Source organism: Perca flavescens, chromosome 17 (assembly GCF_004354835.1).
Source record: "Perca flavescens isolate YP-PL-M2 chromosome 17, PFLA_1.0, whole genome shotgun sequence".
NCBI lineage: Eukaryota > Metazoa > Chordata > Actinopteri > Perciformes > Percidae > Perca > Perca flavescens.
Genome location: NC_041347.1, coordinates 20,107,401 through 20,129,952, shown reverse-complemented (window position 1 = coordinate 20,129,952; position 22,552 = coordinate 20,107,401). Strand labels below are relative to the sequence as shown.

The 22,552-nt window shown below is 40.3% G+C and overlaps 1 protein-coding gene across 4 annotated transcripts in view; it reads right to left on the bottom strand.

Annotated features, from left to right (window-relative positions):
* Positions 1 to 22,552, bottom strand: part of pcdh15a (protocadherin-related 15a) — a 177,680-nt gene that overhangs the window by 124,056 nt on the left and 31,072 nt on the right. For all 4 annotated transcript variants that reach the window (XM_028603202.1, XM_028603206.1, XM_028603203.1 and 1 more), the window contains exon 3: positions 8,002 to 8,067. In XM_028603202.1, coding sequence (XP_028459003.1) covers positions 8,002 to 8,067 — 66 coding nt within the window. The remainder of the gene's footprint in view (positions 1 to 8,001; positions 8,068 to 22,552) is intronic.

The window sequence follows — 22,552 nt, the reverse complement described above, 5'->3', positions numbered from 1 at the left end:
CGTATTCTGAACGGCCGCCATGACAGTCTGGCTCTCAATATCCGGAGAAAACAAACCCATGTGACGCGTTCGTCCAATCAGCTGCCGGTTTTCATTACTTGGGCAACAATACAGAGTAGCGCCGCCTGCTGTTATGGAGACATATTACGTTTCTCAGCCGCCACATGAAGTAAACAAACACAGCTGCGTTAATTTCGTTAATTTTTTTTAACGAGTTAAATATTAAAAAATTAACGTAAAAATTAACATAATATATATGTATATTTTATGATGACAATATTAATCTGAGTTGACAAACCCACCATAATCTGGAGAAAACCAGCTAAATAATGCAGCAAGAGATGTGTGCTCACACCGGGACCAGCACTCATTAAAAAAAAAAAGACAACAACATTTATTTCTATCAGCTTTTAAAAAAAAAATCTAGTGATAGACAACAAAATAGTATAGTGCAGAAAGTTAACTTAACATATTTTTTTTCTTATCATGCTTGAAGTAAACACATTCAATTTAGATTATGCAATTTGACGACTCAGAGACTAAACATTTTAGATTGATATTTAAACCAGTGAATCCAAGTATGTTGATGCAAATAATGCTACAGTTCAGCTCAACACATGAAAGGCCTGTTTTATAGTGTAATCAGGATAAGCACAAAGTGGGTTACAACAGGAACAGAACACATTATGCTGACCGTTTATCTCAACAATATTCTATAATTGCTGTCTTTATTTGCACATCAAACATTAAAATATGTTCTCCACTTCTAAAGAAAAACAATAGCGTTAACACGACTAGTGGTCTAATTAGGAGCAAATAGACGAGAACGTACAGGCTGTTGCTGGCCACTTTAAATCTGATAAACAAAGACCTTCAGCATCTGGAAACCACACAGAGTTCACCATAAAATATGATATATAAAAAATAATGGCTTTTTAGGTGCATAAACCATACAAAATATAGATATTGTACTGAGGTAGCCACAATGTACTGCATGTAGTGTATAATTGAGGCTCACTGCATGTCTCGCCCTCCCGTTTTGCTCTCTAATCCACAAGGAGCAGGTGCTGTGCACTAATCCCGCCTATCAGCTATCCTCTAATTATATATTGATGACCTAGCAATCATCACAACTAGAGTTGATCATAGAATTGAGACCAGTGTGTGTTTGTGTGGGTGTGTTTGTGAAACACAGAATAGGGAACAGAGATAATGTGTTCAAACCCTAATCAGACATCTGCATGGAATTGTAAAAAAAAAAGTGTAGTAGCATATCCCCACACACTCACAAACACTGTAACTGCACATGAACAGACACAAGCACAAACACGCACACTTTGCAAATGCTCCAATGGGTGCTAAACAACAGTACTTGTTTTGTTTGAGTAACAGATTCACAGCTCCACAAAATCAAATTGGCCACTTGGGTAGCTCCAGCCACATTTGCCCAGATGTTTCCTCTCCTGCTACGTTGCAATTATTAGGAAGAACAGCAATGTCCAAAGTACTTATCAGCAAAATTAAAGCCAACCTTGTGAGAATATCAATCATATTTTTTTTTTTAATTGAAGCTGCTTAAAATCGACTTGCTCACCACACCAAATGTACTGAAAGATGTTAGACATAAAAAAACTATGATTTCTGTTTAACATTAAATGCCAACTATTTTGAGGTTAGGAAAACACCATGAAGCTCGGATAGACAATGCAAATCCCAGACTCTGGGACAAGGTTTAGGTTTGGGTTAAAACACATTGGGATAAGTGTTAGGGTTAACTGATTGAGTTAGAACAGGGTTGGTGTGGGTTAAGGGTTTGTAAACTACTGCCAGCACACTGGCACTGAACTAGGGCTGGGCAATATATTGGATACATTTCATTAATTCTTTTGTTTTTGACATGGGAAACGTCATCACTAAAATCAAGAAATGATGTGTACAAAAAGGTTATTTTCAGTAAGATAGATCATATTTATTAAAGCTTGCTACATTAGCTGTCTTGAGTTACAACAAAGGTAGAGTAAATAGTTACACTATATGTAAACCCTCTCCAGTTTCTTATCTCTGCTTATGAAAGATGAGGCCATGGGAGTCGAGTGTATAGTTTGTGGATTCTACTTTGTTCAGTCTGTTCCTGCCATGTAGCTGGGTCGCTAGACTTGACTTGAACTTGCCCCTCAAAGACTTGAGACTCGACTTGGAGCCCCATACATCAATTTGTTCCCCTGTTGACTACTATTGTTTGAAACCAGTGGAATTCAGGACTATGAGTGTTGGAAGATTGATCATAGTGCTACATGCTTAGGGGTGTCTTTAGCCATCTGGAGTGTTAGCCCAGTCTTGGGCTAACCTCGAAGGAAATGGTACTGCCTTCTAGGTGCAACTAATGGCCTAAAGATTACAGATTTCTCGTGTAGCTCTGAGATGTTTGGTTTTTAAAATTGCCCCTAACTTTGAACTACACATTTCATTTCCAGCCAGTGTGTTTGTTCTTAAAATGTGCCTAACGATTTTACTTTTAAATTCTGATTTTATATTCACTGTCCAAAAGAAGAATTACAAATTCTCAGTATATTAATCACATTCCATATTTTAAGGCTTATGGGTCTCTACAGTTGCATAAAAAAAAGAAATTTCATTTATCGTATAATGCTCCTACAATAAGCTAGAAATTGTGTCTGGAAAGATGAAAGGAGAGAGCGAGAAGTAGAGATAAGAAAGGAAAAGGTTTCAAACAGACTAACAAAACAACAGATTAATGTAAAGAAAGGAAGCAACAGCGAGTATGGTCCAATGACAAGGTTAACAAGTAGACACAGGACTTGGTATTTTGCTCACGCTGCATAACTTCATAAGAGCGATAGAGGGGAGACCTTTAAACAGATTGCATGATCTGCACTCTATATTTCCTGTTTGCCATTATTTCAGCTCCATCAAATCTTTTAATGCCGTGTCAAGGCAGCTCTGTGGCCAGTTGTCTGGGGCCTAAAAACGGAAGCACAGAGTCTCAACACTACACACAATTTAAATGATGCAAGCAAGGAGTTGACGATAGACCAGAGAAAAGAGCTGCCTGAAATACTGCAGAATTTTTAAGTTGCTTTCTTTGTTTGTCTTCACTCTGGTGCAGTTGTCACTTTACTTTCTATCATACAAGCTTCCTGCGATTGACTTTGGTGCAAGTTCAGAGATGAGCGTGAAGAGGCAGGGACGATACAAGGACATTGATTCCTTCCAAAACAAGTGTAATTTCCATCACATGAATGATTGGTCGGAGTACTTGTAACAACAAAAGGGCATCAAATAATGGAAGTGTATGCTAAGTGAGTGCTTTGTGTTGGAGTGCCACTCTCAGATAAAGTCTTGAATTCCATCGCTATCTAATTCAAATAAAGAGTATTATTTCTTTTTTAACAAGCACAACCATGGCTAGAAATAGGACAAGCTCCTTAATGTCTTTTGAGCTGTATAACAAAGAGGCAGAAAATGTAAGTTAGAAAAAATGTAATTTAGATTTATTTGATAATTAATTAAAAAAAATAGAAAAACAATTGAATCAGATAATTCAACATTTCCCAAAGGGAATACATGTACATACAATACAGGAAAAAAAGAATTATTGTATGTAATGCACATCATTCACACAAAGAATTAGTAACATTTTTACAAATGTAACAGTGATAAAGTACATTTACTGAAGTACTGTATCATTTTCCTAATGCTACTTTTTTTTTTTTTTTAAGTAACATTTTCAATGCAGAACTTTACTTACTGTAACAGAGTATTTTTACAATGTGGTATTAGTACTTTTACTCAATTAAAGGATCTGTATACTTCTTCCACCACTGTTTACCACTAGGCAGTGCTGCGTTTAGCTGCTTAGGCTTGCAGTCTCAGTCATGGATTCGATTAATTTTCATCACATGTCTGTAGGTCACACTGTCAACACAATGATTGCCATTTGAAGCGTTAAACCTTTAGAATTTTATGCATTTTAAAGCTTCTTGATCACGCAAATTGTTGATTTTTACAATTGTTTTGAAGTTAGACATGTTCTATGTGAGTTTTTTTATCCACTTAGTGTTTTTTTGGACTATCTTTGGAGCTTTTTTACATAATGTCAGCAAATTTTGCAGAGACGCATTCAGGGACGGTCGGAATTTTGCTGATGAACAAATAGTTTTTTTCAGCTTCTTTCTAGGGTAAGTGTTTTTTCTTTGGCGATCTTTATAAAAAAACATGCTTTTGCAAACCCGCCGGTGGGTTTTGGGGTTAGGAGGGTTAATTTGAGATGCCAGACTTACAGATAGAGTGAAAAATGAGCTCACAGTGAGTAAAAATGTGACAGGAGTAAAAAACGCTGAAAAATGGCTTGGGTTTCAGAGGTTACCATCAAACAATCTCCACACCGTTAATGTGGAGAGAGGCTTACAAATGGACTCACTCTGCGCTATACTCAATATGTCATAATATTAACAGCTAACACAAAGTTTTTATTATCTTTCTTATGCACAGCTTTAAGACTGGTGATGCTGGTTGTCTTATTGGGAGAGGTATAATGAATTACTCAACAAGCGTGTCACAACAATTACTGTAAGTCTACTGTTGGTATATCACAGCGGCTATAAGTTGAAGCTGGACTGCTGGCCAGGTCACTACTTGCAATGCACTTCACTGGTAAGAAAAATTCAAACAAACAGTTTTATGAATCAATTTAATTCCCAAGTGGATGAATATATTGTTAAGAAAAAACTCAGAAGCAACACAACTCATTTCACAGGAAGAATGTTTGGGAAACTTTGATGAATTACACAGGAGCATTTAATGAACACTCAATTGAGGAGAATTTAGGATTATACAGTACAGTGTAGGTGCCATCCCAACTTCTGAAGTTCCGGTCTTCCTGAAGGTTTATTTAAACTCATGCTGGAGGCGTCAAGTTTAGCTGAACCTTCAAAGTAAGATATTGTGGGCGCCCAAATAGCTCAACACAGACACAAAATGTGTTGTGTTTACTTTCTCTATGGCCTTGGTAGGGTGAGCAGCACTGTCTTATCATACAGCTGCTACGTCCGCAGTCATGGAGGCACAAAGTTGAACAACTCGTCTGCCTGGAAATGTTATGAGGTTATGTTGGACACTGACCTGAATGACACACACAAAATTCCACAACATATATATTTTTATATTAAGGGTCATCTGAGTAGGAAACTGCGTGTTACTGTGTTACCTGTTACTGAAAAAAACACCTGTTACTGTGCCAAAGCAAAGGGGCAATAACCAAATGGATTCCTCTACCACTGGTGATTAGGTTTGATTACCCATAAAACCATTTGTGGAAATTTAGTCTATCCAGGGGGTAATATTTAAGGTCAAGCATGCATTTGATTGACTAATACGATCGCTTGCATTATCAACCTGTGGAGGAGTTTGACTTTGATTGCCTCATTCAAGTGGAAGAAGAGCATCCTCACACGCTTCAGGCAATAGTTGATACAAATCATGAATTTGCAGGGACAAAATAAAAGCTAGGAGATGGCACGCTTATTTATGGACATGCTGATTTCCCAAAGCTTGTGTAGGAAGCTTTCTGTCAATGAGAAAATACCCCCCTTTCCTCTCCCCTCATATCCAGCTGCCCCTGTCCTTTGAGATAGAAATCTCTTCAATCTGATTAACTGCTTTTGGATTTAGCTCATAGGCTGAATAAACAAAGGAGCCTATAGGAAACAAGCTTTGTCTTCCCAATAGAGATCTACTCTGCAAGCGAGTTAGACTTTATGTGTTGTGTCTGGCACCTGTCAGTGGGTCTGCAAAGCAGCAGCTTGGATAAATTAAACATGTTACGCTTCATTTGAGCAACTGGGTTGCTATCCCCTCGTGCATCTGCTTCTCTAAAGTGAAAACCTCCAAGAATAAAATACAGCACACTGAAATAAAAAGAAGAAGCTAGAACCAAGAAAATGGGATTCTTTCACAATGTCTAAGCCCAGGTTTATTGGATTAACTGAGTCAAATATAATTTCACCCCAGACAATCAATAAATGAACAACTGTTGATCAAATATAACGCCTTGATGGTTGCAAATGTTTCTGAGCAACTCACCTCTCCCACAGGGAACCCTATACTTGCTTTGCTTTTCTGACTGATGGCAAATCTGTTCTTCTGAGGAGCCAAAGAAAACAGGATTTTAAATGTATTTGTTTGTCTATCTTTTCCGACCTCGGACAAACAAAGCCAGACAGAGGGGTGATTATGTTGTTTGCTTTCCCATTCACTGACATAAATGAATATAAAAGCAATTGCTCAGAAAAGATGGAATCTTATTACATGTCATTTGTATGGTTTCTGTGTGACAGAAGAGAGGAGATGGAACACATTTAGAAGGATAATTGCTTTGGTCAATACCGGCTGGTTGCCTGTTTTACATTCCATTATGGGAAGGATGGGCTCTGGGCCGTTTCATCACGGCAAGATAAATAAAAGGACGGTGGAGCCAGAAGAGACCCGTATCCCAGGTAAATGAGTGCTTTATGTGGAAGATTAGTGCAAATCCCTCACACATACAGCATCGACGCATGTGGGCCGAGGGAGGCTTTCGGATGCAGGCTTGGCTACCTCCATCTCACACATTCCCCCGGCAATCGATCAAAGCCCCAAATCACATCTGCACACACACAGAGGAAGGAGTAGGAGAGACAGTATGACAGCCTGAATTGGAGGCTATTGCATTGACGAATGGCAGCCTCATCTGACACAGAGCCACCCAATCATAATCCTGGGATACAAATATGCACATAAGGTGTATGCATATGTGCACACACAAAGTTTCTCCTTAATAACCACCCACAAAGCAGTGCCCAGAGCACATATTGCAGGGAAGTGGAGCATCTGTGGAATAGCATTCTGATTGTATAAACAAGATCTGGATTGTATCTTCAGTCAGAGCTGCTCATTAAACTCTATTAACCTGCAGTACTAATATCTGCAGGGAGAACTGAGTGAGGCGGACACACACCTGCTCCATTTAGGGGAATACATTTCTCATTTCTACAATGAACATATAGCTCCTCCCTAAGCAACGGTCAGCACTCCCTATCTCTCAAACACATACGCACACATGCACGCACACACACACACACACACACACACACACACACACACACACACACACACACACATGCACGCACACACACATGCACACACACACACACACACACACACACACACACACACACACACACACACACACACACACACACACACACACACACACACACACACACACACACACACACACACAATGCAGATGGCAAATGCTCAACACTCATAGCAAAGAGCCATGAAGGAGAGGGAGGAAAATTGAAGAAAACTATAGAAAGCTGAGTAGTGGGTGCAGGTGCTGGAGAGGATAGAAGAAGATGAAGAAAGAAGAGAAAAAGAGGAGCAGAATTGTTGCACCTGATCCACTCAAGTGTCTGTCTGCTCTATGCATCAGCGATTTATGTGCTGCTGTAGCACAGGTATACTACAGTAAAGACAACCTGCGTGGGGAGCACACAACTCATTAATGGAGCCCCATGTCACATCTGTATGCCAAACACCATCTGTATTCACTCACTCAGACAGACACAAACACACACACCTCTGCTTTACCCAGGGAGAGCAGAACAAATATACACACCAAGAATAACTAGAATTTATTTATTTTTAATTTAAAATACAATAAAAATGACAATCCAATATGCCTGACAAAACACCGCCCATAACCAACCTGTCCCAAGAGATCGTCAGTTGAGCGACTGTTCTCCATTACACTACACTGAGAAGTCCCAATAGGGGAAATATTAATATGTATTGCATTACCAAAGCAACAGAAACAATCTCAAATGTGTACTGTAATCCAAGCCACTTGAGTTCAGAAGCATTTACCATACTGGAATACAGAATGAAGTGGAGCAAACATAAGTGAGGAGAGTAGGTGGGCAACTGATTGGTACATACCGTTGGGGCTCTCCTCATCAATGGTCACTATGGTTGCAGGGGGGCCTGGCCGGGACAGTTTACACTCTGCATATGCAAAAAGAAAAACCAGATGACATCAAAGAAGCTTAATCCCTCTGTACTATATTTAAATAATTTGATTTGCAATCCCAACAGTATATTGTGCTTCATAGCATCTTATGAAAATGCTTATTTTATAGTGTAAAATACATTTCAGTGGGAGAAATTATACTTTTTACTTCACTAAATTTATTTGACTGCTGTAGTTTTTTTTTCCAGATTAAGATTTTACATTAAAAACAAACTTATAAAATGCAATGCATTGTTAAAGATGAAACCAGTGCTTTCTACGTTTGAGATGTTTATGAGGTTTTGGCAGTTCCACCAAAGATAGATGTGCCTTTTAAACTTTTTAGATAGTTTGATTTAAAATTACTGTTTGAGGCCTAAAGAGGTAAATGATTAAACATTTCAACAAGTAAAAAAAAAAAAAAGAAATTTGTGTGGCAGAACTTTATTTTTTTGTCACTCTATCCCCTCCCATCCCTAGATATTTTCTTGTGACAAACAGGGCCCAATGACCTACAGTATGTTGGGAACCGCTGGACCGAAGTACCTCATTTTATTTAGAAAGTAGTTCTAACTAGCTGTACTGCAAACAGCTTCAGCAGTAAAATGCTACTTACAGTATGCACTGATGCATCAGTATTACAATTTTAATAATGTAATATATAATAATGTGGGCTGTTTTTCAGCAGAAAGAGTACTTTTTACTTTTAATAATTTAAATTAATTTGGCTGCTAACACTTAAAAAAACACTGTACGTTTACTTATTTTGAATTTTCAATGAAGGACTGATGTACAGTATTGTCTGAATATAGCCTACAGCAATGCCAAAACAAAAAAACTGACATACAATCACTGACATTCATTAGTCTGAGGAAATAAACCTCAAAATGTTGTTTTAGTGTATTTTTGTCATGCCATAAGCTGTCACATTGACACATCTTTTTATAGCATGTGGCATCTATGACTGCTACCGCACAAACATCAATAGGAATGGTCTGTGCGATACTGACACCAGACAAACAGGGTGGTCAAAGCATGTGGCAACATCATAAGCACAGCACTGACAAGAGCGGCTTCACAGATGGGAGGTCACAGCAGCTAGATGGTACGAGCACATGGGACACAGGTAATGTCAGCTTGACAGACAGCACCAGATGGGGCAGCAGGAAAGGTGGAGAAGAAGAGACAGGAGGAAGGGAGGTGTCTAGTGTTGAGGAATAGGCACTGCAAGGCGATGTGCTCTGCAGCTGGTGTGAGGTAAGTTCAGGATTAAATGTCTTTCAACAGGGAAGAGAGATGGGGAGATAGAGGTGGAACGAAATAGTGAAAGGGGATACAGGAATGTAATGAAACCAAAGGAAAACAGACAACGGATGGTTGCCCTCTTACCCTCATACTGCCAGTCTGAAGGGGTCAGGGGTTAGTTGAGCCAGAGGGAAGCAGAGCAGAAGCATGGAAGAAAAGAAAAGTATGAAACAGTTGGTTGAGGAACAGCTCTGATGTTAAGAAAGGAGAAAAAGAGACCATTATTTAAAAAAGAACAGATATTAGCAAATAGGGGGAAAGAGAGGCCGTTTCAGGGAGGCTATTCTGTAAAAGCCTCTGCTAGAGAAATGGTGTATGTTAGTGAACAACACCACACACAGTTCTCACAAATATGGCCAGCTGATCTCTTCTTGCTGCCAGTATATGTAGCTGCCAGCTGACATTATACCAGAAAGGCAGAGGCAGTATGGTGCAATAGAAAAATAAATCAATTCAAAAACTAAAACACCTTCTCTCTGTAAATTACGTGGTACCATGTGTTCTAGGAAAGGAAAAACAGCATAAAAGAGCACTGGAACCCACTATTCAGCATCTCCTCCCATCTCTCTTTCTTAAAATTGCCCTGTCTACATCTTGACAGTTATTGAATCTCAAGCAGCTTGCTGTAATGTGGTGTACACTTACATTACATGTCATCAGAGATGGCCAGACAAAAAAAGACACATGGTCAATGACACCACACCAACATTCAGCGCTCTTGGGTTTCACACCGGCCTTCTGTTGCCTGACTTCACTTGTGCAACTATGCACCTGTTGCCAGATGCATAACTGTGGATAGTGTTCTTATTAAATATGCATACCCATGAGCCTTCACTAATGTGGTTGTTTAAAAGCGTATTCTAATCAGAGATAAAAACCTTAGGATGTGATGTTGCTGCATTTTTAATCATGGCAGTTTCCAAAGTGCAGATACACAACATTGTTAGCAATTATATGGCAATAAAAACCTAGAGTAGGAAATATGTCATACATATCATTGATTGCATTGAAAGAAAGAGGTTTATTTAGAGCTGAGATTTACATCCATGCAGCACATCTTGCTACACATGTGATTGTGTGAAAATCTTTTCTCAGTACAGGACAATATATGTCGGAATCGCGTGTTTACTTCCTCTACCATAGTCGCTCCAAGACATGTAGCCTCAAACTGCAAATGTCCTGCTCTCCATGTCTCTGAAATAGGCTGACATACTATTTATACACTCATACTGACCGACACTAGACTCACGCACTGGCCACGGTTACAGTGCACGGTCTCCTCGTGACCGCCTACCTACCATGTAGCAACATTCACTTCTAACATTTAACTTAACATAACTACCAAGATAACATTGTATTTGTATGTGATATAATACTTTCCCCTTGGTAATGTAGCCTAATTTCCATGAACCCAATTCTAAGATGCACGAGACAAAGGCAAAGGGATCGGTTGATAACTCAAACTTGCCGAGAACCTAGACACCTGTTTGATTACATAGACTTATGCATTAGGCACGGTTACGGTCTCGTTCAGTAGCCTGTAGCCTAACCTAATGGGAGTTGTGAATTGGTAAACCGTAGCCTATCTAATTCTCATTCGGCAAGAGTTCGTTAACTTCTCAACTCGTTCTAGTGCAGGACCAGTCACCTCGTGACATTTACATACCGTGTACTGCATTATTAAACTAAATACTGCAAAGTGGTGATTTAGTAAACACAAACATAGGCTACATTAAAGAGCACAATTATATCACAACCTTTTATTCGCAGAGTATTCGATGCACTGATACTAGGGCTGTCAAACAATTATTATTTTTTAATCGCGATTAATCGCTGAATTTCTATAGTTAATCGCGATTAATCACATGTTTTATCACATGATTAAAATTCTATTATTTTGCATTTCACAACTGTTTTTAAGTACATATTAACAATGAAAAGCAATTTTTACCAGTGTATCTTGATTGGGAATCAAATGAATGCAAAGAAAGTTACTTTATGAACTTGACTTTAAGATTTGTATTTGTTTATTATTTATTTACTGTAAAGAAAAGAAGAAAAAAGAAAAAAAGAAGGGTACTAAACAACAGTCAGCAACTTGTTTATTGTTAAGGCCATGGTCAAAATTAAAGATTTAATAATAATGTAATAACTATAACAATAACTTATTTCACCAGTAAATTGCTGTTGAACAACAAAAACAACCACCAGATGGGAAAAGGGTATTTTACAATTACTGTGAATGCACCACAAGGCTACCTGTTTTAAGTGAATGCACCATCTGTGTTGTTTAATTTTGACAACGGCAGCTGCTGCGCTGCAGAGCAGACTGTTACGTCCCGTTGTTGGAATCCTATACCGTGAAATACAGTCACACTTCACACTGTTTAACGTTAGCTGTCAGCATTTTAACTGTGTTTAATCCAGCTGCTAGCTAAAGGTAGGCTAACGTTACCTGCTGTCAGGTGTAGTGTAAAGTCAGGCACCGAAATGAGGCACCGAAATTTTCGTTCTTATTCGGTCTTGTTACTACCGTTTAGGTCAGCACGTTTCGGTACCCAACCCTACTTACCAGAGTCAATATAGTTCGCAGTAACTTCTCAATCATTTTGATTACTCGCTGACGTCCAGTGATCACCAGTTGATGAGACAGCGTTTGCACTTTGCATTAATTAACATTAATTTGCATCATTAACGTGATAATGCTGACACCCCTAACTGATACATTACATACAACTGATACATACTTGTTTGTTGTTGGACTTCTGTGCTAGTCATGGATTGTCTATAACGAACACCATGTTCGAACATAGGGATGCTCATAAGTGTACCTGGTAACAGAGCACCCTAGGCCGAAGGTCAATGATCGATTTCATAATTGTTTCATCTGATCTGAGGCCGTATGTTTTGGACACTCGGGTGAAGAGAGGGGCGGAGCTGTCAACTGATCACCATCTGGTGGTGAGTTGGGTCAGGGGGTGGGGGAAGACTCTGGACAGACCTGGTAAGCCCAAACGTGTAGTGCGGGTAAATTGGGAACGTCTGGAGGAGGCCCCTGTCCGACAGACTTTCAACTCACACCTCCGGCGGAGCTTTTCGTGCATCCCTGTGGAGGCTGGGGGCATTGAACCCGAGTGGACAATGTTCAAAGTTTCCATTGCTGAAGCTGCGGCGAGGAGCTGTGGTCTTAGGGTCTTAGGTGCCTCAAGGGGTGGTAACCCACGAACACCGTGGTGGACACCGGTGGTCAGGGAAGCCGTCCGACTGAAGAAGGAGTCTTTCTGGGATATGTTATCCCGGAGGACTCCGGAGGCAGTTGCAGGGTACCGAAGGGCCCGAAGGGCTGCAGCCTCTGCCGTGAAAGAGGCAAAGCAGCGGGTGTGGGAGAAGTTTGGAGAAGACATGGTGAAGGACTTTCGGTCGGCACCAAAGTGCTTCTGGAAAACTGTTCGCCACCTCAGGAAGGGGAAGCGGGGAACCATCCAACTCAACTCAACTTTATTTATAAAGCACTTTCAAAACCACAAGTGGAACCAAAGTGCTGTACATAAGGTATAAAAACATAAAAGCTTAAAAAACAATACAAACAAAACAAACAACTTACAAAGCATTATCAAATGCTAAGGAAAACAAGTGAGTTTTAAGAGCACTCTGAAAACCCCCCAGAGAAGGACAGGTTTTTACAGACAGAGGAAGGTCATTCCAAAGCCTAGGAGCTGCAACAGAGAAAGCCCGATCACCTTTACACTTTAAGCGTGTTCGTGGAACTACAAGAAGTGACTGATCATGTGATCGCAGAGATCTGCTGGATTGACATTGGCTGATTAAATCAGTAACATACTCAGGGGCTAGACCATGCAGGGACTTAAAAACATACAACAGCGCTTTGTAATGGATTCTGTATCGTATGGGTAACCAATGTAGTTTCATTAAAACTGGAGTAATGTGTTCTCTCTTCTTAGTACCAGTTAAAAGTCTGGCAGCTGAGTTCTGAACAAGCTGCAAACGGGACAGAGAAGCCTGACTCACACCCAGATACAAAACATTACAATAATCCAAACGTGATGACACAAAGGCATGAACAACCTTCTCCATATCATCAAAAGTAAGGATAGATTTCAATTTAGATATTGATCTAAGATGGAAGAAACTGTTCTTAACGACAGCATTGATTTGCCGGTCAAATTTAAGCTCAGAGTCAAAAATGACACCAAGGTTCTTTACGCTAGACAGTTTTTTCCCAGGAAACAAACCCAGGCAGTCATCATCCACACACCCCCTATTTCCAAATAAAATCATCTCGGTCTTATCCTCATTTAATTGGAGAAAGTTATTTGCAAGCCAACACTTAACCTCTGCCAAACATGCTTGAAGAGACTGAATGGCACTGTCCTGCCCATGTTTCAGTGGTAGATAAATTTGGGAATCATCTGCATAAAGATGATACTGAATCCCAAATTTATCAAAAATAGAACCTAGAGGCAGCATATAAAGTGAAAATAAAATTGGTCCCAGTATTGAGCCCTGCGGAACCCCACACACAAGGGGGGCAACAGAAGAAGAATAGTCCCCTAAACTGACTGAAAAAGTTCTATCCTTTAAATAGGAAGAGAACCATTTAAGGGCTAAGCCCTGAATACCAACCTGATCTCTAAGACGATCAATGAGAATTTTATGATCAACCGTATCAAATGCTGCCGTAAGATCTAACAACAGCAAGACAACACGGTTTCCAGAATCAACACTTCGTAGTATATCATTAGACACCCTCAAAAGAGCAGATTCTGTACTATGACCAGCTCTGAAACCTGACTGGAATCTGTCGGAAATGTTATTTCCAATTAAAAAGTCATTAAGCTGTGCGTTCACAATTTTTTCTAGTATCTTAGAAATAAAAGGCAATTTTGAGATCGGGCGAAAACTACTCTTGTCAAATGGGTCTAAGCCGTTTTTTTTTTTTAAAAGGGGCTGAATAACCGCATGCTTAAAACTAACTGGAACAACACCAGATGACAAACTAATATTCATAATAGACAGAATACTTGGGCCAATTGAATCAAGTACCTGCTTAAACAGAGAAGAAGGGAGCACATCACCAGGAGACCTGGTGGGCTTCATATGAGCAGTTATATCGTTTAGCTGCTGCAAAGAAACAAGCATAAAACCGGTCAATTGGTTCTGGGGGGCAACAGAAACGATAAAATCATTGCCAACAGATGAAATTAGAGATCTAATTCCATCAACCTTACCAATAAAATTTTTTAAAAACTCTTCACACATGTCAGCAGGAGTAAATGAAGGAGTAACAGTAGGATGAAGAACAGCATTTACAGTAGAAAAAAGTACTCTCGAATTATTACAGTTTCTGGAGATAATGAGAGAGAAATAATTTGATCTAGCCAATTTAACAGCTCTTTGATATTCTTTCAAAATGTTCTTCCAAATCTCATAAGAGACTTGTAATTTATCTTTAACCCATTTGCGCTCAGCCCTCCTACACTCCTGCCTAAGAGCACGGGTAGTACTGTTCAGCCAGGGCTGTGATTTGACTTTTCTTCCCCTGGCTTTGACAGGAGCTACAGCATCTAAAATCTCTAAGCAAGAAGAGTTAAACTGATCGACCAAATCTTCTAAACCTATACAGGGAGAGTGTGACTCAATCAATGAAAATAAAGGAGAGACATTAAAAACAGCTGAAAAACTACTAGCTGTACATGGATTGAGGATGCGAAACGAAACTGTGGCAGAAACAGTATTACCCGGAGCAACACAAGGAAGGTTAGAATAAAAAATAACAGTCTTATGATCAGAAAAAACAGTATCAACAATCTTCACACTATCAATAGAGAATCCTAGAGATAATACAAGGTCAAGCGTATGACCACGTTCATGAGTTGGACCCGAAACATGTTGCACAAAATCAAACGACTCTAATAAATTCATAAAATCTTTGACCAGGGGCTTTGAGGGGCAACACACATGTATATTAAAATCCCCCAAAATTAAAATATTATCAAAAGAAGGGACAATACCAGATAAAAATTTAGAGAACTCCTGTATAAAATCCCCACGAGAGTTAGGGGGTCTATAAATCAAAACACATAACACAGATTTAAAAGAATTCAGCGTAATTAACTGAGATTCAAAAGTGCTAAAAAGTGCAGAAGATGAAAGTTTACACTTAAATTTGTCTTTAAAAACAACTGCAAGACCCCCACCACGGCTAACAGACCTAGGGGTACTGAAAAAACTGCAGCCAGGAGGAGAAAGTTCGGAAAGAGAAGACAATTCACCAGCATTAAGCCAAGTCTCAGTAACAAATAAAAAATCAATTTCATGAGAAAGAAAAAGATCGTTCAAAATGAAGGTCTTATTTGCCAGAGATCTCGCATTTATCAACGCCATTGACACCGGAGGGAGTGGCATCAGAAGAGGATTGCAGAGAGGAATCATAAAATGTTACCGGACTCTTGTCACGTAAATAGCGAAGATTCCGATAATTAGCTCCTCGATCTGCAGATTGTCGCCTCACGTACGCCATCCGCAAAAACTGAGGCATCAGCGACGAACACGGAAAGACAGGCACAATGTATGAACATCTCAAGCTCACAACCACGGCCTCCGCCATCGAAGAAACTGGTCCGACGGCTGGAAACTTCCCGATCCTCTTTGATCTCACAAGGACTCCAGCACGCTTCCCACGCTTCCTTCGCCGTTTCCTCCACATGCACAAACATCCAGGCAGGTAACACATTTTCCTCAATGCGACTGGCACAATATGCGAGTGCAGATGCCAATCATCTCTGGGATCGCTGAATAAACAATCGGACACAGCCGATCTAATATTAAGTAGCGTCATGCGATCGTATACCAGAGGGGAGCAAACAGAGCGCGTGATAAAACAAACAAGAAACATTACAAATAAAAGAGACAAGGACAGACTGTGGCAAGTCGGCAAACATCCTGGCGCCATCTTGCTCTGACGTTAATAATCAAGCTGTGTACAGTAAGGATGGGACACTGTTGACCTCAACTGAGGAGGTAATAGGGCGGTGGAAGGAGCACTTTGAGGAACTCCTGAATCCGACTAATACGTTATATGTTAATATGTTAGAGGCAGAGCTGGAGGATAACGGGGGATTGTCGTCGATTTCCCAGGCGGAAGTCACTGATGTAGTCAAACAACTCCACAGTGGCAAAGCCCCGGGGATTGATGAGATCCGTCCAGAAATGCTCAAGGCTCTGGGTGTGGAGGGGCTGTCCTGGTTGACACGCCTCTTCAACATTGCGTGGAAGTCTGGGACGGTGCCAAAGGAGTGGCAGACTGGGGTGGTGGTTCCCCTTTTTAAAAAGGGGGACCAGAGAGTGTGTGCCAATTGCAGGGGTATCACACTTCTCAGCCTCCCTGGTAAAGTCTACTCCAAGGTGCTGGAAAGGAGGGTTCGGCCGATAGTCGAACCTCGGGTTGAGGAGGAACAATGCGGATTCCGTCCTGGTTGTGGAACAACGGACCAGCTCTTCACTCTCGCAAGGATCCTGGAGGGAGCCTGGGAGTATGCCCAACCGGTCTACATGTGTTTTGTGGATTTGGAGAAGGCGTATGACCGGGTCCCCCGGGAGATACTGTGGGAGGTGCTGCGGGAGTATGGGGTGAGGGGGTCTCTACTCAGGGCCATCCAATCTCTGTACGACCAAAGTGAGCACTGTGTCCGGGTTCTCGGCAGTAAGTCGGACTCGTTTCAGGTGAGGGTTGGCCTGCGCCAGGGCTGCGCTTTGTCACCAATCCTGTTTGTAATATTTATGGACAGGATATCGAGGCGTTGTCGGGGTGGGGAGGGGTTGCAGTTTGGTGGGCTGGGGATCTCATCGTTGCTCTTTCCAGATGATGTGGTCCTGATGGCATCATCGGCCTGCAACCTTCAGCACTCACTGGATCGGTTCGCAACCGAGTGTGAAGCGGTTGGGATGAGGATCAGCACCTCTAAATCTGAGGCCATGGTTCTCAGCAGGAAACCAATGGAATGCCTTCTCTAGGTAGGGAATGAGTCCTTACCCCAAGTGAAGGAGTTCAAGTACCTTGGGGTTTTGTTCGCGAGTGAGGGGACAATGGAGCGGGAGATTGGTCGGAGAATCGGCGCAGCGGGTGCGGTATTGCATTCAATCTATCGCACCGTTGTGACGAAAAGAGAGCTGAGCCAGAAGGCAAAGCTCTCGATCTACCGGTCAGTTTTCGTTCCTACCCTCACCTATGGTCATGAAGGCTGGGTCATGACCGAAAGAACGAGATCCATGGTACAAGCGGCCAAAATGGGTTTCCTCAGGAGGGTGGCTGGCGTCTCCCTTAGAGATAGGGTGAGAAGCTCAGTCATCCGTGAGGAGCTCGGATTAGAGCCGCTGCTCCTTTGCGTCGAAAGGAGCCAGTTGAGGTGGTTCGGGCATCTGGTAAGGATGCCCCTGGGCGCCTCCCTAGGGAGGTGTTCCAGGCACGTCCAGCTGGGAGGAAGCCTCGGGAAGACCCAGGACTAGGTGGAGGGATTATATCTCCAACCTGGCCTGGGAACGCCGATCCCCAGTCGGAGCTGGTTAATGTTCCTCGGGAAAGGGAAGTTTGGGGTCCCCTGTTGGAGCTGCTCCCCAATTCCGACACGGATAAGCGGACGAAGATGGATGGATGGATATATATATATATATATATATATATATATATATATATATATATATATATATATATATATATATATATATATATATATACTTATACCACATTGGTCTGTAGTATTCTCTCTACTACTGCAGTACTTTTACAGGGATGTATTTACTTGTAGTACCATAACGAAACATGTATCACCTATTTTGTACTACAATATTTAATGATTGTACAAACGATGACCCAGTGAAACTATGGGTAGCTTGTGTGTGGGTGATCTAAAGTAATGTTTCAATGGTATTTCACAATATATTTGTTTTTGTGCAAGTGCAAGACTTCTTTAGAGATATGAATGCACAATCCAATGTTTTGAACATTGGACAGTCTGTGTTACAAGTGATGACTGTTTTGAGTTTTGTGTCTAGAGTTTTGAAAAATCACATCAAGGTTCTGAAATTAGTAGCAAAGTGATTGTAAAAAACTGTAATGAACCGGCTCTTTGGTCAGTTTGTCAACACTAGACGGGAAGCATATACAACCTTTTTTTAATCTAAGATCCATGGGGAAAAATTATTTACACCTAGTCATCTTGCACTGCTAATTCCTAAAGTGTACTCGCTGTTCGTATTAAGAGTTCTATGATTATATAGCAATTGGAAAACCTGTACCCATGTGCTGAAGAAATAGAAGGAGAGGGTTTCCTTTAATAGCAACAAAATGAACAGAGCAAGTGGGTCACACCTTGCAAAAGGAGACATAAACAACAAGCAACATCAAAATAAGTATGCAAATCTGCTCTGAGAGAATATACTCCATGTGAAGTAGAATGAGTGTGCACATGTGTGCGTGTGTGGAATAGAAGTTAGTTGCACTCGTTTTGAGAAGCTTTTTAAGGGATCACAGACAGTCTGTTTTGTTAGTTTTGTGTGTGTGCCTGTGTGTGTGTGTGTGTGTGTGTGTGTGTGTGTGTGTGTGTGTGTGTGTGTATGTGTGTGTGTGTATGTGTAAGCAGAGAACAAGAAGAGTGCCTCCATTTGCAGTGATAACATGTATATGTTGCACTGAGGAAGTGAGGTGCACACATACACATGCATGTGAATACAAAGACGTACTCAAAGCAACCAAGTGTGCTCAGTCATGTTCACTACGAAATTGAAATATCCCAACCTCATTGTCTTCTACACCTGTACGTTTGAAGATTCTAGGAGACTTTAGTAGCTTTTCAGGATACATAAAATTAATTATTCAAAAAGCATGTGTTTCCCTATCAATGAGAAGGCGCATCAAATACAAGATACAGACTTGCCCTTTCGTATAACAAAGTCAGGGTTCAAGTATCTAGGAATCCATGTCACCCCCTCTTTCTCTGGTTTGTTGCAAACTTCACTCCAATACACTACTGTGTGTGTAGTAAACACTACAGCCTGAAAAACTAGAGAATATATACAGAAGTAATATACGGAATTACAAAATGTAATAATTAAGCTGCTTTCTTTGTTAAGGATAAGCACAGGACCACAGCTCTTAGTTGTTCTATTTGAAGCCAATTTTGTACAGGAGGCCAACAAACTAAAGTTTATTTATTTATCTTTAGCCAGAAGAGTTAACTGCGTTAAAATGAATGTGTTGCCTCGATTTTTATATTTATTTCAAAGTCTTCCAATTTTCCTTCCAAAGTCTTTCTTCCGAGCAACAGATAAGTTACTTTCAAGTTTTATATGGGGAGGTAAAACTTCAAAGCTACGTAAAAAATTCCTTGAAAGACCAAGACAGAGGGGTGGGCTTGCCCTTCCAAATTTAATGATTTATTATTGGGCTGGAAATTTACAAATTGTTTACTAGTTTCAATCTCCGGAAGCAGACTGGTGTAGTGCAGAGGCCAAGTTTTGTAAACCGGCGTCACTGATTACATCAAAACTCCCCCTTTCCCCATCACGCTTCTCCTCCAGCCCAGTAGTTAGTTCAACACTTAGGATTTGGATACAATTTAGGCAAATGTTTCATTTCTCTGATCTTTCCATACTCAGTCCTGTCTGTAATAATCATCTTTTTCCGGCTGCCAAAATGGACAATAGTTACAAACAGTGGGACAGTATGGGCCTTTATATGTAAAGATTCTTTTATAAATAACGTCTTTCTCAGTTTCACTGACTTGGTCAGTAAGTTCAGCATCACTAAGTCCAGTTTTTTCAGATATCTTCAGGTTCGCCATTTCATTCGAACACACATCTCATCTCAATTGCCTGAGCACTCTGACCTAGAGGATATACTGCAGACCCCTCTAACCTTAAGAGGCCAAATCTCTAACATATACAATTCAATTATGATACTCTACAGTATATCCATGGATTCTATCACAGCAAAATGGGAAGAAGAGTTAGTAACAAATATATCAGATGCTGTATGGGACAGAGCTCTAAGCTGGGTGAATGGGACCTCTTCTTGTGCACATTTGAATTTGATTCAGTTTAAAGTTCTTCACCATATGCACTACAGTAAGGTTAAACTGGACAAAATATACTCTAACATGGATGACATCTGTGACAGATGTAGAATGGACAGAGCAGATTTACTTCACATGTTTTGGTCATGTTCCAGGTTGAGAGAGTTCTGGGCTTCAATATTTAAGGTCTTAAATGAAGCCTTTGATTTAGATCTACAACCTAGCCCTACAACGGCTGTGTTTGGGGTACAAGGGGGTGATATTGTAATTCCCAATAGTAAGGAAAGTGTTGTTGCTTTTGCAACCTTAATAGCACGACGGAGAATACTTATGGAATGGAAAACATCTACATCACCAAAAGCCTCCGCATGGCTGATATTCTGATATTCTGATGTTTCTAAAAATAGAAAAAAATCAAATACTTTCTTAGAGGATCAACCAGAAAATTTTACAAAAATTGGGACCCTTTACTGGCTTACTTTGAAAGACTTACTACACTTCCCTCTTAATAACTGCTAAGAATTGTAAAGCACACTGATTTACACACTATTTGCAAGATGCTGTGTTTTTTCTCCCTCGTTTTTATTTGTTTCTTTGTTTGTGTATCTGTCCTCCTTTCCTCGGCACAAGGGTTTGTTGTGGGTGGGATGGGGTTAATAGAAAGAGGTCTTGTTATAATTGACATTGTAATGTTGCACTGTATATTGTATCTTCTCTAAAGCAATAAAAATACAAAAAAAAGAAATGATCCCAACCTGTTGCCAAATTTACAACTTTTAGCAGTGGGTAATATTTCCTAATGATATTCTACACCAAGCCTTCCTCACAATAAAAAAGCCTTCTAGAATAATAAGTCACTTCCTCCAGGTTCTCTGGGTACACAAGGGTGTAAAAAATGTATAAAATAGTCTAAACCAAATCTCCTGTGCAGCACTCAAGATAAAAATGTAGGATGAAACCTGCAGATGCTGACACACACACAGTAAACATACATGATTGGAAAACTACTTATGGATTAATCCACTTATCTAAAAAACCATGACCAATCCTAAAACGGTACATCTTTGATTTAGAAGAAAAGAAGTGCAGTAGAAGGGTGGTGTTTCAAACTGCAGAGGAGAGCCAAGCTTTTCATAAAATACTATGGAAATATGGACTATGTACACACAGAATGCAGAGTAATATGGAAAGAAAGGGATAAAGAGCAAAGTGTAAATATTAAATGAGTTGTGCCCTTCTCATCTGCATAAGTGAATGTTGTGTATGTCTCGTGATGGAATGTGATGTGGTTGCTTAAAATGATAACCAGTCAGAAACAATGCAGTGCAGAAGGGTGGGAGCTAGATAAAACACACAGTTCATCACACAGCTCAGGGAGAAGGGTATGCAGCAGCACGAGGAGCTCTATTACTGAGGTCTGTAGATTTTCAACAAATCTGATCATTAGGCTTGGGGTTGTGTGTGTTTTTAGCAGTATGTGTCTCTTATCAACTTTCTTTCTTCGGTAAAATGTTATGGTTGTAAAAGGGCTAGGGAATTCTTTGGAAAGAGCTGTCGGCAACATTAGAAAAGCGGAGGCGGGTGATGGAACGTCATGTGCCAGTGGATGAAAGAAACCATGTGTCTTTAACTGTAGTTAAGTTTGTTTGTTTTCAATGTGATCAAGTATTGTGGTGACTTAGTCATATGAAATAAACAGTGGCCAAAGCCACTCAATGGGTAATTTAGACCGATCAGGGACACAAAACCATCTAGCGTAAGAGGATGAAGACTGGGATATTGAAGTCTAGCTACCAAATTTCCAATCACATTTTGCTGGATTCTATTAGTATGTCTGAGGTGTTTGAGAGATTCACTAGTGTATATTTCTGAAACCTATTAATGTACATGTATGTCAGTAGAGTAATAAAATGCAGCTTGCTTGGTTGCTAAACACTGCTAGCATTGTTACCAACAGTGGCTGACAGAGATAATATGTTAATTTGTTTAGATTGCCCAAGGTGCAGACTGAGCTGGGTTTAGCTGGCTGCCTCGCCTACAAACTCTCCTCAACTATGAGAAGAAAAAAAAAAAAAGTCTTATTCTT